This window comes from Rutidosis leptorrhynchoides, chromosome 2 (genome assembly GCF_046630445.1).
Source record: "Rutidosis leptorrhynchoides isolate AG116_Rl617_1_P2 chromosome 2, CSIRO_AGI_Rlap_v1, whole genome shotgun sequence".
Lineage (NCBI taxonomy): Eukaryota > Viridiplantae > Streptophyta > Magnoliopsida > Asterales > Asteraceae > Rutidosis > Rutidosis leptorrhynchoides.
Window position 1 is genome coordinate 34564358 of NC_092334.1, and position 18255 is coordinate 34582612.

The following is an 18255-nucleotide window of genomic DNA, read 5'->3' on the forward strand; positions in this document are numbered from 1 at the left end:
AATTTTCTATTATCCCATTCCATCAGATGAAATCTAAACAACAAAGTCCATCGACACAAAACTTACTGACAAAGATGGCACACAAATAGGCCCTTATGCTTTACCATACCACCTGCAGTCCACAAGTTAAACTAAAAACAAACTCAGTAATCTGAAGGTAATGTGATAACATCGTAGAATATATCATATCAAAGAATCTTTTACACTACACCTGCAACCGAAAAAGTACAACAGCCACTGAAGTTTGTGACTGGTCAAAAACCTCACTACAAAAGGTAATTCTGTTGTTGGATGATTACATCTTTATAATACACACACACTTTTCTTTTTTCCTTTCTGTTTAATTCCAGTTTCCATACTACCCACTAATCTCTCTGCCCTTCCATGTACACGTACAAGAATATCATTTTTTTCAAACTTTTCAAGTTTACGGCGTTATGGTTTTTTTTTTTTTTATGGTGTCAAACTTTTTATGTCCCCTTGATTATTGATCAATTTAGCACAACTCGGAGGAGCCCTGGCTGAGGTTCAGAGTAGTCGAGGCCTTCTTCCTCCAGAAGATATCTTTGAACTGCAACAGGAAGCCTTGCAGGAGTGCGGGTCCCTTTTGTGTGGTGGCCCGTTCCAACACATATGTACACCTGCAGCCGCTGGTCTGCTGACCTGGCAATGTTCCTCAGGGTAATGAGATCTCTTTTTAGGACATGAATGGCTTCACTTACGTGTAGCCCATGGAGATCGATTATCCTCTCTTGTCCTCTTCCATTGCCCTGCATATTTTGACTAACTGGATTCCTGCAGAAATAATCAAAACAAAAACCCAATTAGGGGTTTGTTCCATTTATTACCTAAGATTTAGGATTTCGGTTGTACGTATTTCAATAGGTCAAATGGGTAGATTTTGACACGTAGTATATGAATCCAAAATTTGAAGTATCAGATGCTAGTTGTTTAAGTACTATTTACATATTTTGCACCACCTTTCTGGAGTTTTAAGTACAGGTGGCAAAATCCGCATGTCAGTCAGGGTTGGTATCAAAAAAGATTTGTGTCACATGATATACATTATATGATAACAACATTAATATCATTGGAATAATTAATACTTATCTCAAAATGCTTAAAGGGGCCCTATGCATAAAAAATATAATTCAAGTAAACTATGTGTTTGACCATGTGTCCGTTTGATCAATAACATAACAACCTAGTCAGAGTTATTGAATTAAGTTCCAACAATTACTTTATTTTGACCGAAGAACAAAAATAAAATAAAATAATAAACAATTGACAAAGCTGGTTCTGTTTAGAGTGGAATGAACTTACATACTCGATTTGTCATTGTCAAATGCCAGATGTGTAATCTTCTAGTTAAATTATAGGGTACAAAATGTCTAACCTCTGATAGTAAATAGATTCTTGGGCCTTTTCATGAGCAGCCTTCATTTGCATGTTGTGCAATTGCCCTTTTACACTCAGTTCCTTGGCTAAAGCCTTGTGGCCGACAAGGTAAGCCTGCCGTGCCTATTTTTTATGACAGAAATGCAATCAAATAAAGAGTAAATTAGTGCATATAAAAACGAAAATAAACATTTGATAATAGAACTCGGTAAATATGGCGTATAACACTTCGAATACTGAGAGTCCAGAATTTGTAACACAACTAGGTTAGATTCAAGTTTGGATCACTTCCTAACAAATCCGAGTCTAATTTGCAATTTATCTCGAATCGTATTCGACTGCAAGTAGTTTCTAGGATCGATACACTAAATAACTGTTCTTCGAATGGCAATATCAGATATTCTTAACAGCATAACCAGAATTTATCTTCGATTACCATATTCTTCCATTTTGAATCCAAGCAAATATACAATTCAAAAATGCATTCTGGATGCATTCTGGATCATCTACCTTTGCACCTTGTTATCGCGTAGTTAAATTACCCTTGATAGTTAGTATTTCTGTAATCTAAGAGGTATGCCAAAATAGGAGGTTTGGAGGGATGATGATGGGCAACACAGGTAACAGTTACTGCATGTTAGACTGGTTTACTCACACACCATTTTAGACAAATTTTTAGACTTCTTTCAAACTAAGTAATGCATCAAGATGATTACAAAAAACAATATTATAATAATAAGTATAAATATAAGAATAAAACTTTTTATTTATTTATTACGGAGTATATTATATATTATATTGTTATAGATTATTGTTAGTATCTAAGTATAATAATTAGCCAGTTTAAAACGTTGCATGCAATATACAACTTGGGGAATGTTTGCCTTTATAACCCCCTCAACTCATTGACCAGTTCCTTACCTAGCTATTATTATGTTTCACCCTTCCAAAATTAAAAATAACCGATGTCAACCTTTTCATATGCATATCGAATGGAAAGTGAAACCGCTAATTCTAGCGACGCAAATAGGCCTTGAAACGACTGAATGTAATGGGCTATCAAGTGCCTCAAAGGGTTAATTGAATGTATTTTATTATCATACTTCCCCGTATTTACCATACAAGAAACTATAAAGCTCATATAACTCAAACAAGAAGTAAGCACTGGCAAGTGGCAACCAAGGATGCACTTAAAATCCAAATTTGGAAAACAGAAACAAATAATATTAATTAAACATAAATAAATAAATAAAACTGAACAAGAGGTGGCGGTTTGTTTAAACTTTAAAGCAAGTTTGGTTCAAGATGCGTAAGTTTTTAGTGGTGTGATCAAAACATATTGGCCCATGTTAGGCCAACCCACAAACACTCTCCTTTTAATTCATTGTTTATAACTTGACAAATACTTAACGTGTATGATTACAAAACAGAACTACAGAAGGCTCAAGAAGTTTAATCACTAATGCATTACGCGTTTAGATCCTTTCCTACATCTCAATTTTATACGGAGTACGTAATTTCATTAATAACAATAACAAAGACAATACCATAAATATAAAAGGTTATACCTGTTCAAAATATGCATTGCGTAGGCGCGCATGATCACGAGCTTCACCCCGCATTTCAGAATACATATGTGCTGTGATCTCAACAAAGTTAAAGTGCGTAGAAACAAGCCATTTAATAAAAAAGATATTATGTAACTATATATACTTCAGCGAAAACATTACCGACTGCGTCCCCAGTTTCAAGCCAGACAGGAGCAGAGCGGCTTGAACTCCGGTTAACCAACCTATCCCCATAACCGGCCCTTCCATTTCCAGAACCACCATAACTGCTGGCCAATGTATGAGAACTTCTACTAGATCCAATAGTGGAATTTGGGGGAGTTTTATCATACTTCCATAAGCTCGAGTCTTGGGATGCCATTTTTCTAACCGCGGAAGCAAAATCTGTAGCTCCTAGAGATGGAGAAGTAGGCGAGGTTTTAAACATTAATAAGTCCTTCTCCAAAGAACGGTAAGAGTTAAGACTCTGCTGCTGATCATTGGGAGAAAATGTTGGCACGTTATTCCGATTATCTGTAGGGGAGAGTGCGGGAAAATCTAGAGCACTGAGATTTGGAGCAGACAATGCTTTGGAGTTCAGATTCTGGTTCAGACCATTATCCACCTGATGCTGCGGTAATAAATTACTAAGTTTAATGTTACTATAAATAAAGTTTATCTTACATTTGTAAAGCCTAAAAATGGATTTGAAACAAACTATCCGTTGTTCAGACAATAATAACACAAAAAGAGATAACAATAAGAAAATCTTCCTGGTAAGCGCGCAAATAGTGCTACAACTAGAGGCTATTTTGATGTCTGTTGTATAGCAGGCTGAAAGAAATAGTATTTGGATGTGGTTCAGTTGTTTTAAGACGGTTATTTGTCAGTTCTGATTATTTGACTAACAAATAACCAAATCGGACATCTTTTATATCAGCAAAAGTATGACTTTAGAATGAAAATATTATTTTTATCAACTAAATATTTTATTTTGTCATAAACTATCTGTAAATAGTTTAGCAGTTATCATTTTTCATAATATTAATTAATACCAACAATAACAAGTAGATGAAAAGTATGTCAAACGAAGAAAGTAAATAGATTAAATCGTGTAAACTGAATCAACTGGACCCAAACATGGAAAGGCGGGAGTACCTCAAGCTGAGTAAGCATCTCAAATGTCAAATTCATGTCACATCCATTAGCATAATAAACTTCTGCAAGACTTTCAGCTGCAAAACCTGGAAACTGAGAAGCCAAAAACTCAAGTGAATTTACTTCTGTACCCTCCATCTGCTGCTGCTCATTAAGGATGTCATCTATGTATCCTTGCCCAGAATCACCATTATACGAGGGCCCATCTACGATACCAGCAAGCAACTGACCCGCATGCATATCCCACTGCTTAGCAGACGCTGGTTGAAAATTAGCAGCGGATGGATTTTTTCCATATCCTGAAAGCGGATATTGAATCTTCTCAGCATAATGAGGCGATGACTCACGTTGACTTGAAGGGGCAAAACGTGATGTTCCGTTGACCTCAGCTAAGGACAAATTTGCAAAAGGAACACTATTGATTCCTTGAGATTCTTCTCCTATAACATTGAAGTCGGGAGTGATGTCATCGGGTAGCTGGTGACGCCAGAATTGGTGGGCCTCGTCATCTGAATTATTCGAGACAGATGACTCCGACCTGTTCAGTATTGATTTCCCTTGTGTTGAAGCACCAAAAGTATTGAAACCTGAAGATGTATCTGCAGCACTAGTGTTTCCAGAGGGTGATCTCAGAGCAAATGGGACAAATTCTGCAGCATCTGGATTTAAACTTTTTGCCTTTCCTGTTGCACTAAGTGTTTTGTCAATGGCAGACGCCCCTCTATTGATCAGGCTCATACTTGTTCACGGTAAGAAAATAAAATGAATCTAAGATAATACAATAGAACTCTAAAATCAAGCTGCCAGTAGCAGCTGAAGTTACCCGTATCCTGCAAAACAGATATTTCAGATTGCAGAGTAACTTAAATGAGTTCAAATTTACTTATATGCTACTAAACAGGCAATGAGAATCATAAGAAGAGATTGACCGCTAACAGATAATAAAAAAAACATAACGAAGATGAACACGAAGGTCATGGATAAGTTAACATAAAATCATTCTTACCGCAAAATTTAGCACATTAGCATCAAACTACTTGCATGCATTTCCTCCTTAGTCAACAATTTGGTAACTATTTTATTCGTAAACAAGTTCAAAACTGAATCACATTAATACACTAGTAAATACACCAACAGTCTCAAACTACCGTTAATTTAACAATCATTGCTCGAACTCTTAACCATGTGTGCAATGATTTCTTCAACAAAAAATTCATCTGGATATGTAATTCATCTAAATAACACAAAACTCAGTTTATTTATTTCACTATGTTACTTGCTCAACAAATCATTGCTGCGAATAAACAACTATGGATTGAAGGTAAGAAAACCTATATAATCAGAAAAATATTATTTGCATAACGCGAAATACTATATCTAACAAAATCTCACTTTCTAATATTCGGATTAACCAACATCTAATGTAAATTAACATAACATAACATAACCATAACATATAAAATATGTGATAACTAGCATAAATAACAAGTAACAAGTCAATAAATTAAATCTACAAATAGCTAAAAAGTAAAAACCACAATTTCACACATATCAGATCCATAAACATTAGCAGATCTCAAAATTGAATCAAAAAACACAAAAATTAACAACAAATCCATAAGATCTGATGATTACATAAACTGTATGTAGTGAAATAAAGTAAGTATCATCATAATTAATAATTTTTACCTTTACGCAGCTCGATGATTGATGAAACCATACGAAATCGATCCATTACCGATTGTATATATAGATATATATAAATTTTACTCGTATTATAGTTAGATATACGAGTGTTTTAGATATATGAATTGAAAATATTAATAAAAAGTATGTGCAAGTGTATATGTGTTTTAATCTGCGGATGTGTGTGTGTGTGTGTGTGTGTGAGATGTGTTTATTGTTGGTTGACGAGTGTGATTATTTTTCTAATTTTAGTTTTAAATTTTTTTTTTTTTTTATTATCGGTAAAGAAGAAACCCTGGTGATGAGATTGAGATGAGCAGGTACCACAAAATATATGAGATTTTAAAGAGAGAAGCATCTATCTATCTATCTATACGATCTATCTTCTACACGTTGACATCGTTGTACCACTTGCACCAACCTTTGTTGCTAATTTGACCTTTGGTTGCTATTTGGAGGTGCTTTTGGTAATATTCTAATTTTTTTTTCGTTCACATAAATGTTAGGATCGCAACAATTTTATAAAAATAGTTAACAACATGAGTTATTGTGTTTATTATGTTGACAATTTGATTTCTTATTTCATATACCGATTTGGGGTAGAAGCAACCCGCCTGTTGTGGCGGGACAGCTTTTTTCTTTCACAATAAGACTTGGACGATTATTCCTACCCTCGGTAGCTTACGAGTTTACGTCCATCCCTGGTCGGGGCCTTCCTTTCGCCCTCGGTTTCCTTCATCTTTTTCGAAAGCCCAGACTCATTCTTCTGGATCTGCATTAGTCCTATTCCGAGTGCAAAGCCTCTTCAATAATGACCTCTTTCTTTTCTTTCTCCCTCATGCAACACTAGACGATCCACCTCGGGTTATTGTGTTTATTATGGTGACAACTTGATTTTTTGGTCATCTAAACGTCAAACGACTGTCTCGTTCAAGTAAAGGTGAATACCGGGGCGTTGCCAGTGTTGTTGCATAATCTTGTTGGCTACGAAATCTTCTTCTAGAATTACACTGTCCGATAACAAAAGCAACATCGGTCTTTTGTGATTTGCCATTTACCTCTCTGGAAATCCACTTCATTACCAACGGACCAAACACATCGAAATGGATATTCACTTTGTTGGGGAAAGTTGCTACATGTCAAGTTCGTATCTTGCACGTCCCCACACGATATCAAATCGCGGATATATTTACTAAAGGTCTACCTAGAGTCCTCTTTGATGAGTTTCGATCCAGTCTACGCGTTGCTCTGCCGAACGCTTCGACTATGGGAATTAATAGCTGTATATTATCTATATATTTAGTCAAAAATCTTTATTTGTGTAGTTTATATGATCTCATTAATAGAGAATAACTATTGTATCCATCAAAAAAAAAAGGATGTTAGATTAGGCATTAGAGAATTCCATAATCACATATGTAACACCCCGTCAAAAATCCCTTTAACGGAATGTTAACTCTGGTCCCAATGCTTGGCTTGACTTCTACGTGACAGCAATATTCTACAGCGGAAGCAATTAATACCTGAGAATAAAACACGCAAAACGGATCAACAACAATGTTGAGTGAATCTACAGGTTTTAGGTAAACAATAAAGTATGTTTAAGAAATACATTTCGAAAACGGTTATTAGTGGAAGACCACCAAGGTTCAATGTTAAAAGTTTGTAGACAACTCTATGTCCCATTTCAAAAGTTTGTTGACACTACCATGTCAAGTTTCAATCATTTGTAGACAATACCATGTCAAGTTTCAAATATTCGTAGACAATACCATGTCAAGTTTTATTTCATTTGTTCGTAAACCACAATTTTAAATAACGTTGTATAGTATCTAAAAACAGTTATCAGAAAATAGTTTAAGTTCCTTGACCACGAGATTTTACAAGTACAGCTCTAAGTTGCGAAACGTTTGCATAATCTATGAGCACCTGAATACTAGCAATGACTCGAGTATAGAATCCACTATACCCGCCTTTACCTCATAAAAATGTTATACACTTGTACGAATGTATTATGTTCAAAGTAAATGCACCACAGTTTTTATAGCGGGTGAGGTTGTCAACCTAACGGATCCGTCCATCTAAATTATGCCTACACCGATGGTATTTAAAGTATTCAAGCTAGAGGCTTTGTGTACAAACTCAATATGCAGATATAGTACTCGTGTTAATACAAAAAGCATTTGATAATATAAGTATAACAGCGTGTATTCTCATCCCTGAAAACGTGTAAAAAGCGGGACTGTAGACTCACCTTGAATAAAGCTCGGAATGAAAAGTGGACAATTTACTTGTATGGTTTATAGCCGAGTAATGCAACCTAAGTATACGTATATAGGTTGGTCAATAAATATGTCCTAAACAAATGTGGTTTCATAGTATAAGTTGTCTTATTGCTCGACTAGACGCGTTTCAAAGTAGAAGTCAACATACAGTCAACTAATTCATGCAAGTCAAACAAAGTCAACCGAAGTCAAACTGAAAGTCAAACTTGGTCAAAGTAGTCAACTAAAGTCAACATCAGTTGGTTCATGTCAAATATGGGTCAACATGTCAAACCTAAGTCAAACAACACGTTTCAGGTCATGAATAATCATTTTCACAATTTCAGTTTATCGTTGTGCACAAAATTCATGAACACGTAGCATACTTAGCATATTATCTCATGGTACATAATTCATATAAACATGGAAAACTCCAGATCGTAAATATACTTAAAATCGATTCCAAAAAGTCCAGCTAGGGTCTCATACGATAATTAAAAGTCAGAAATCAGAAGGGGTACATTTGGGGTTCACCAAGTCAGTTTCTGACCGCGCACTGATTTGGTTTCGGCTATAACCGGAGTTAGGAACATGAAATTGATACAAGACCAGTGTACATAGTTCAAAAACAAGTTAAACTAACACATATCAAAAATCGAGCAATTTTGGTTTAGCCAATTTGTACAGTTTATTCATGCAAGTTGAATATTCGGTTTTTCAGCTCTATCAGAATTTACATAAAGTATGGCTCTATTGTGCCCAATGCATAAGGTTTCAGAGATTGACATAAACTAAATATAAGTCACATATCATGTTAAAATTCATATTCCAGAAGCTTACATGCTCATTCAATAAACACAATTCTCAGAGTATAAAACAGGGAGCAATTTACAGATTCGATTCTAGTCTCGCTAGTCACATTGGCACGCGATTATCCAAAGATCTAGATACAATTAGCCTATGATATCTACATGAAAGATGAAGTAATTTTTGAGTAGATTTCAAATATGCAAAGATTTAATCACAGAAGTTAACACATCTTATTATACAAGGTCGTTTTCATGCAAGTGCTGTATAAAACTACTTTTACACTAATTCAAGCATAACTCGGGTTTCACATGAGTAAATGACATGATATCCTAGTCTAAAGTGTGTGTTTTTAAATTATCTTTCCAGTGATATAAGTTTCACAAGCCAATTCGTGGTCTATCAAACCCAGATTTCTGATTACACAACAAAAACACAACGTTAATTTCAAATGGACATAACTTGATCATCCGGAAACGAAATCAAGCAAATCCAAAGCCTAAAATCAATAGTTTTTCGATAGCTATCCATATAAATACTTTTCAATTATAGAAAAAAAAGTCACAAAATCAGTAGCATAGAAATACAATTCGTGATTAAACCCTAACTCGTAATTCGGACAATATAACGACTAAATACATGTACAAACGCGACCAATTGAGCAATAGAACATCTAAATCATATGATAAACAATTAAATCTGGAAAAATAGATTTTTTAGATCTTACCCTAATCATACAATTGTTGGTATAGATACGTAGGGCTCGTCGAGAGGAACACGGATATGCGATCAATTTAACGATCAAGCAAACATCGAGGGTGTTCTTGAAGAAAAGATGATCGATGATGGTGAGTATTCATGAGATATGATGCACCATTTAACTCTTTATTTTCTGATTACTAGTTTTACATGTAAAAGGTGATGCACATGTCTAAAAAAAATTATGGGATTACCTACTAATGGCCTCCTCTTTTTGACTAATATAAGATATTTTATGATATAATGGCCACCTTCTTTTGACTAATATAAGATATTTTAAGATATAATGGCCACCTTCTTTTGACTAATATGAGATATTTTAGAATATGATGTATGAGGTCACGGCCATGTGGCCTCGGGCTCGGGTCTCGAACTCGTTTTGTGTAAAAGCTCGTTCGCGCGTGGTTCGTTTCGAGTGCCGTTAACTGTACCGAATCTCCGGAACATTAACTAGTCGTTGAAACAAAATCACCGTGTTTAATTCATTAAGTAAATAATAAATTAAATTTCTTTCCTAAGTTCAATAATTATTAACAATAATTATTCTATCGTTTTTCTGAGTTCCGTTAACTGAAAAGTTTTCTAGGCGATTAACTTTAATCGTGTCGTTTCTAGTTTAATTCGTCAACCGAATTAAGTTTACTAATTAATATAACATATTAATTTAAGTAATCCACTAAGGATCAAGTACGCATTTAATTTCTTTAAATACAAAAAAAAAAAAATTCACGTAAGTTCCATTAACTAACTAACGGACAGTTAAGTAACGGAAAAAGTTGGGTTGTTACATTACCTCACCGTTATTGAAATTTCGTCCCGAAATTTGGATGATGGCAGTTATTGATGAAAATAAAATATTTTCGTATCATTAGAAATCCACGTTTCAACGTGAGCTTGAATTCTATAACGAAGTTTGCAAATAAAGTTCATACTTGGCTTGAATAGTTTGTCTTTCCAGACGTAAGCCTTCATAGATTCTTTTAATAAAAGAATTTAGTCATATACGATTCTTTCGTCAAATAATATGATAAGATTAAATAATCTTTCGAGATCTTTATACGGATGGACTTCTAAGGTCCGTTCGATTTCGTAATGAATACCAGTTAAGTGTATAGAATTTCTTATCATCAAGAATATGAATGAAATGATTCGGTTACGTGTAAAAATACGACTGAATATGTCACTAATGGATATATTGAAGTAATAGTTGTCCGCCTTGACTTTTCGATGTAATCACTATTGATTCTCCTAAATTCAAGGGATTTGAATATAATCGTTTGAAATCTGTGAGATTTGAATCCCGGTAATTAAGGAAATTAGAATCCTTTTCTTTTTAATTTAATACGATTATCTTAATCGGCTGACACGTTGCTATGGTAAAAAGTTCTGATATAAATTAATCATCTCTGCGGCATTATTTTCTCAACCTCAATCTTCTTACTTTCAAGATTCTATTTTCGAAAATTTTGTGAAGATGCTTCATCCGCTCTTGATTTTCGTTACTATTTTGACTGTGTATACAGTCATTCTTCTTTTTAGTCTACCACCAGAAGAATCTCTGTTCTTCTATAATACTCTAGGGGTGACAGTATTTTTAATTCTACCACTCCTCTGTTTTTCAATGCTTATTGATATAAATGGTTTATGATCTTCCATGTTTGTTATCTTTTATGTTCTGACCTATTTTTCGAAGACTCATGCTTTTTATCCAAGAAGATCTTCAACTTGTTCTTCTATACATGGTCAAATAATATGGATCAATAGCCGATGATGATGCAGAAACATTCATTGTTCATCGTCATAGTATCCGTTTTCACCTTGTTTTCTCTTCTCGACTTTAAATCAAGCAAGTAATGGTCCAGAATTCGTAGGTATGGAGTTTCGAATGATCATAATATACAAGGTAGAAAGGAAAGGTAATAGCACGATTTGATTTGTCAAATTACCAGAATATTCGAAAAAGACTGAATCATCAAGAAATATATTTCCTTGATATGTTTAGTAGTTAAATAGAATGAAAGAGTTATGTAACATGGTTCACGATGATTGTAAGGTCTGTAAATCATCATCTTCCATTAGAAATTCAGCATGACTTCGGAGCAAGATATTCTCTAAAGATATCATCGGATCCAGAATTACCTGGATTCTTTGAATATAAGGTTTGGTCCTTATATTTGTCCTTGGTCTCCTTCATGGTTAGCTCAATCCGTTTTTCAGTTCCAAATCTGAGCTTTTTCAATACGTTATTCTTTATCATTAAATTTTTAGCCATTAAGACCATCTATAGCTTTTGCTGCTTCGTCAGCATTCTCAAGGTTAACGAATCTGAATCGTTGGTTATCAATCCGAGATGGTTTCAAGAGATTTTATTTTTAGATGATTAAACGCTGATTGTAATCGTTAATGGATCTAATGGTTGACGAATAGGCGTTGTTGATTTCAAAAGTAATGAATGATAATTTCGATGGTTTTATGTGATAATTCATCATGGAATACAAATGAATATAATTCATGAATGTAGTGATCTTTAGGAAGATAACACTTGCTAAAGCTTTACTTAGATTCTGATACGTCAAAATCAGAATATGTAGTAGTTGTTCTTTAGTGAACGGATACACATATCTTGTGAGTGTAATTAGTATAGTTACTGATTATTGAATCAGAATTTGAAGAATGTATAATGTAACATATTAATGTAAGATATAAATATTTCTCGGGTTTTACCTACCCGTTAAATATTTTTACAATTTACAGTTTCTATAGAAGGGTTTTTAATTACAATCTTTATGAAGATATATATTCGTATATATTCTTCAGATGTAATCATGGATTTAATGAGTTAATATAATATTAAACTCATTTGATTTACGGTTGAAGATAATCTCCAAAGCCTTAGAGATTTCATAATTGTCGCGAAATATTTCGCTAATGAAGTTATGAATCAATACTTCATCGTTCATTGTTTATTGATATATCTCGGTATATGATATTGATGCTCGTGGAGTTCTTGTGAAATTTACAAGGCACGAATAATGTTTTCTAGAAAGTTTCGAGTACATCGAAAATAGAAGTGAAAAATCAAACATGTATTTGAATAATACACTTAGTTTATTATGAAATGGAGTTTATTGTGCTGAAGCAGTGATTAATGATTGTTACGTCATTAACGAAGGATGTACATCATAGTATATTAATGATATGATTTAACCAAGTAGCACATACTAGTTAAGATTCACACGTAATAGCTTAGTACGAAAAGATTTATTATTGTTCCAAACCATATATTTATATAAAGTATACATATATAATTTTTTTTCAAGGAAGAATGAGTCAATACATCTTAACTCACAATTAATAATATTCCCTTGGTATCTATGGGGCGTATGATGTTGATATCCGAAGTACCGAGTGTGATGTTGAGGTGTGGGATGCGGATGTTGTTGTTGGTGAAGCTGATGCTGTTGGTGGTGATGTTGATAGTACTGGTGGTGCTGGTTATGCTGCTGGTACTGCTGATGCTCTTAGATTTTGCACCATATTCTCCAGAGCCACTACTCGAGCGCGAAGCTCGTTGACTTCTTCCACTATTCCGGGATGATTGGCAGTTCGGACGAGTGGATGAATAAGATCTAGAATTCTAGATATTATATATTCGTGATGGGATATTCTGGAAATGAGGGTGAAAATAGTATTTCGAACTGGTTCGCCGGTAAGTGCTTCAGGTTCTTCGCCAATAGGTGAATTCGGTTGGTGGAAGGGATCGCCTTCTTCTCGCCTCCATTGATTAAGTCGACTACGAACCCACCCCCAATTCATCCAGAAAAGATGATAGCTAATAGGTTCATTCGTTCCGGTTACGCTGTCCATGGAGTTCGAGGAATCAGATAAGAAATCCATATTATGTGTTTGGAATAGGGTTTAATATGAATTGAATGTTGGATGATATATTCGTCTCCTTGAATACGTGTATATAGCAAAAAGATTTTCGTAATTTACGGAGGAAATTTAGGAAATATATCAGACAAAATCTAATATAATAAGTATGATAGCGACAGGATTAGTCTATATATAATCGGTGCAATAATTGCAGTAAGATGTCGGTGGATCAAAAATGATAAGCAGTGAGAAGTAGCGATCGGTCGCGACTAGTAGTGAGAGGCGGTGTTGAGTAGTAGTTAGCAGTGATAAACAGTACTGGGTAGTGGTATAAGATGACGAGTGTGTCCAAGTAGTGTCTTTGTTGTGACAAGTAGTGGTCGGTGGGAACGGACGGCGTCGAACAGTGAAGAGTTGTGTCATGATTACAAGTTACTTATAAGTTATAATAACAATTAGCCTCTACTTGCATTTGAGATTACACGGTTTGTTCTAAACGTTGTTTATCCTAGTAACCTACTTGACTCGCTCCCAATTCCTTATTTTGTGGTGTCGGAACTTCTATATGAGTTACCGTAATGTAATCCCGGTCATTACATTACGCTATCTCACATTTCCATTCGACATCACTCTATAAGTTCAAGATGGCGTAATCAACTTAATTTAGTTAAATCTCGCGTCACGTGTACGTATGTGTTTTGTAGTATGGTGTTCAGTTCAATTCCATATCATATGAGTGTAAGGTGTATATGTACGTGATGTAATGTGTAGCTCTACATGTAGCATAGTGACACATACAGTGTAAGTACGGTGCATAAAAGTCGTCCAAGACACACGGCTATAGACTAGACTTCACTAATGCGTCCTACGGTTAGACACACTAATGTATCCTAGTTCCCTATATCCAAAGCTCTGATACCAAATGTAATACCTTACATTTGGGGTAAAACCCACCCAATGCCTTTCCTGCGAACAGGGTGACCACTGAGCGTACCTCAGACACTGATTTTACGGCCCGCATTTCTGCCAAACTGCCAACCCTTCTCTTTTTTTGTAAGGGATCGCAAGGGGTAAGAGCCAATGCTTCGTCACAGGTTACACTGTGAGAACCCCCTCTACGACTAACTCGCCCAAAGTCGTTGCCGTTAACCAAACCCGAATCCTGAAAACGTTAACTGGTCGTTGCCTTAGACGCAGTTAAACCAGCTCTGATACCAAATGTAACACCCCGTCAAAAATCCCTTTAACGGAATGTTAACTCTGGTCCCAATGCTTGGCTTGACTTCTACGTGACAGCAATATTCTACAGCGGAAGCAATTAATACCTGAGAATAAAACACGCAAAACGGATCAACAACAATGTTGAGTGAATCTACAGGTTTTAGGTAAACAATAAAGTATGTTTAAGAAATACATTTCGAAAACGGTTATTAGTGGAAGACCACCAAGGTTCAATGTTAAAAGTTTGTAGACAACTATGTGTCCCATTTCAAAAGTTTGTTGACACTACCATGTCAAGTTTCAATCATTTGTAGAAAATACCATGTCAAGTTTCAAATATTCGTAGACAATACCATGTCAAGTTTTATTTCATTTGTTCGTAAACCACAATTTTAAATAAGGTTGTATAGTATCTAAAAACAGTTATCAGAAAATAGTTTAAGTTCCTTGACTACGAGATTTTACAAGTACAACTATAAGTTGCGAAACGTTTGCATAATCTATGAGCACCTGAATACTAGCAATGACCCGAGTATAGAATCCACTATACCCGCCTTTACCTCATAAAAATGTTATACACTTGTACGAATGTATTATGTTCAAAGTAAATGCACCACAGTTTTTATAGCGGGTGAGGTTGTCAACCTAACGGATCCGTCCATCTAAATTGTGCCTACACCGATGGTATTTAAAGTATTCAAGCTAGAGGCTTTGTGTACAAACTCAATATGCAGATATAGTACTCGTGTTAATACAAAAAGCATTTGATAATGTAAGTATAACAGCGTATATTCTCATCTCTGAAAACGTGTAAAAAGCGGGACTGTAGACTCACCTTGAATAAAGCTCGGAATGAAAAATGGACAATTTACTTGTACGGTTTATAGCCGAGTAATGCAACCTAAGTATACGTATATAGGTTGGTCAATAAATATGTCCTAAACAAATGTGGTTTCATAGTATAAGTTGTCTTATTGCTCGACTAGACGCGTTTCAAAGTAGAAGTCAACATACAGTCAACTAATTCATGCAAGTCAAACAAAGGCAACCGAAGTCAAACCGAAAGTCAAACTTGGTCAAAGTAGTCAACTAAAGTCAACATCAGTTGGTTCATGTCAAATATGGGTCAACATGTCAAACCTAAGTCAAACAACACGTTTCAGGTCATGAATAATCATTTTCACAATTTCAGTTTATCGTTGTGCACAAAATTCATGAACACGTAGCATACTTAGCATATTATCTCATGGTACATAATTCATGCAAACATGAAAAACTCCAGATCGTAAATATACTTAAAATCGATTCCAAAAAGTCCAGCTACGGTCTCATACGATAATTAAAAGTCAGAAATCAAAAGGGGTACATTTGGGGTTCACCAAGTCAGTTTCTGACCGCGCACTGATTTGGTTTCGGCTATAACCGGAGTTAGGAACATGAAATTGATACAATACCAGTGGACATAGTTCACAAACAAGTTAAACTAACACATATCAAAAATCGAGCAATTTTGGTTTGGCCAATTTGTACAGTTTATTCATGCAAGTTGAATATTCGGTTTTTCAGCTCAATCAGAATTTACATAAAGTATGGCTCTATTGTGCCCAATGTATAAGGTTTCAGAGATTGACATAAACTAAATATAAGTCACATATCATGTTAAAATTCCTATTCCAGAAGCTTACATGCTCATTCAATAAACACAATCCTCAGAGTATAAAACAGGGAGCAATTTACAGATTCGATTATAGTCTCGCTAGTCACATTGGCACGTGATTATCCAAAAATCTAGATACAATTAGCCTATGATATCTACATGAAAGATGAAGTAATTTTTGAGTAGATTTCAAATATGCAAAGATTTAATCACAGAAGTTAACACATCTTATTATACAAGGTCGTTTTCATGCAAGTGCTGTATAAAACTACTTTTACACTAATTCAAGCATAACTCGGGTTTCACATGAGCAAACGACATGATATCCTAGTCTAAAGTGTGTGTTTTTAAATTATATTTCCAGTGGTATAAGTTTAACAAGCCAATTCGTGGTCTATCAAACCCAGATTTCTGATTACACAACAAAAACACAACGTTAATTTCAAATGGACATAACTTGATCATCCGGAAACGAAATCAAGCGAATCCAAAGCCTAAAATCAATAGTTTTTCGATAGCTATCCATATAAATACTTTTCAATTATAGAAAACAAAGTCACAAAATCAATAGCATAGAAATACAATTCGTGATTAAACCCTAACTCGTAATTCGGACAATATAACGACTAAATACATGTACAAACGCGACCAATTGAGCAATAGAACATCTAAATCATATGATAAACAATTAAATCTGGAAAAATAGATTTTTTAGATCTTACCCTAATCATACAATTGTTGGTATAGATACGTAGGGCTCGTCGAGAGGAACACGGATATGCGATCAATTTAACGATCAAGCAAACATCGAGGGTGTTCTTGAAGAAAAGATGATCGATGATGGTGAGTATTCATGAGATATGATGCACCATTTAACTCTTTATTTTCTGATTACTAGTTTTACATGTAAAAGGTGATGCACATGTCAAAAAAAAAATTATGGGATTACCTACTAATGGCCTCCTCTTTTTGACTAATATAAGATATTTTATGATATAATGGCCACCTTCTTTTGACTAATATAAGATATTTTAAGATATAATGGCCACCTTCTTTTGACTAATATGAGATATTTTAGGATATGATGTATGAGGACACGGCCATGTGGCCTCGGGCTCGGGTCTCGGACTCGTTTTGTGTAAAAGCTCGTTCGCGCGTGGTTCGTTTCGAGTGCCGTTAACCGTACCGAATCTCCGGAACATTAACTAGTCGTTGAAACAAAATCACCGTGTTTAATTCATTAAGTAAATAATAAATTAAATTTCTTTCGTAAGTTCAATAATTATTAACAATAATTATTCTATCGTTTTTCTGAGTTCCGTTAACTGAAAAGTTTTCTAGGCGATTAACTTTAATCGTGTCGTTTCTAGTTTAATTCGTCAACCGAATTAAGTTTACTAATTAATATAACATATTAATTCAAGTAATCCACTAAGGATCAAGTACGCATTTAATTTCTTTAAATACAAAAAAAAAATCACGTAAGTTCCATTAACTAACTAACGGACAGTTAACTAAAGTAACGGAAAAAGTTGGGTTGTTACAACATATGAATATATATATGTATCTATAGTTTCTATTAAAATGCTAAAATGATGATGTAATAAATAGTCTTTTTTCCTTCTATAAAAAAAATAAAAATAAAAAGAAAAATTGTGAGGCCCTCCTGCTGATGTCATAAACATAATTATTTTACAATTAAAAAAAATCTACTAAATATTAAATTAAGAAAAAGAAAAAAAAACACACGCGTGATCGTAACCCTAATCCGTAGTATAAACCCACCGTTCAAAACTTTGCTGCCTGGAGCTCCTAACCCTAAAGCTTTTTCCTCTGATTAAACTTTATTTACTCGATGTCGAAATCGTTTGTGTAGATGAGG

General features: G+C 34.6%; 1 protein-coding gene across 2 annotated transcripts; it reads right to left on the reverse strand.

Moving 5' to 3' along the window:
* Positions 1-126: 126 nt before the first annotated feature.
* LOC139894303 (polyadenylate-binding protein-interacting protein 7-like) lies at positions 127-5978 on the reverse strand. Of its 2 annotated transcripts, none has more exons than XM_071877521.1 (6): positions 5793-5978; positions 4104-4933; positions 3129-3576; positions 2967-3037; positions 1397-1521; positions 127-795 (listed from the first exon to the last, which is right to left on the reverse strand). In XM_071877521.1, exons 2-6 carry the CDS (start codon positions 4839-4841, stop codon positions 492-494), a joined length of 1686 nt encoding a protein of 561 aa, XP_071733622.1. In that variant the 5' UTR covers positions 4842-4933; positions 5793-5978; the 3' UTR covers positions 127-491. The 2 variants fall into 2 exon arrangements, with proteins under 2 accessions (XP_071733622.1, XP_071733623.1); XM_071877522.1 differs by having other exon boundaries at positions 658-795; positions 1324-1521.
* Between the last annotated feature and the right edge of the window lie 12277 nt (positions 5979-18255).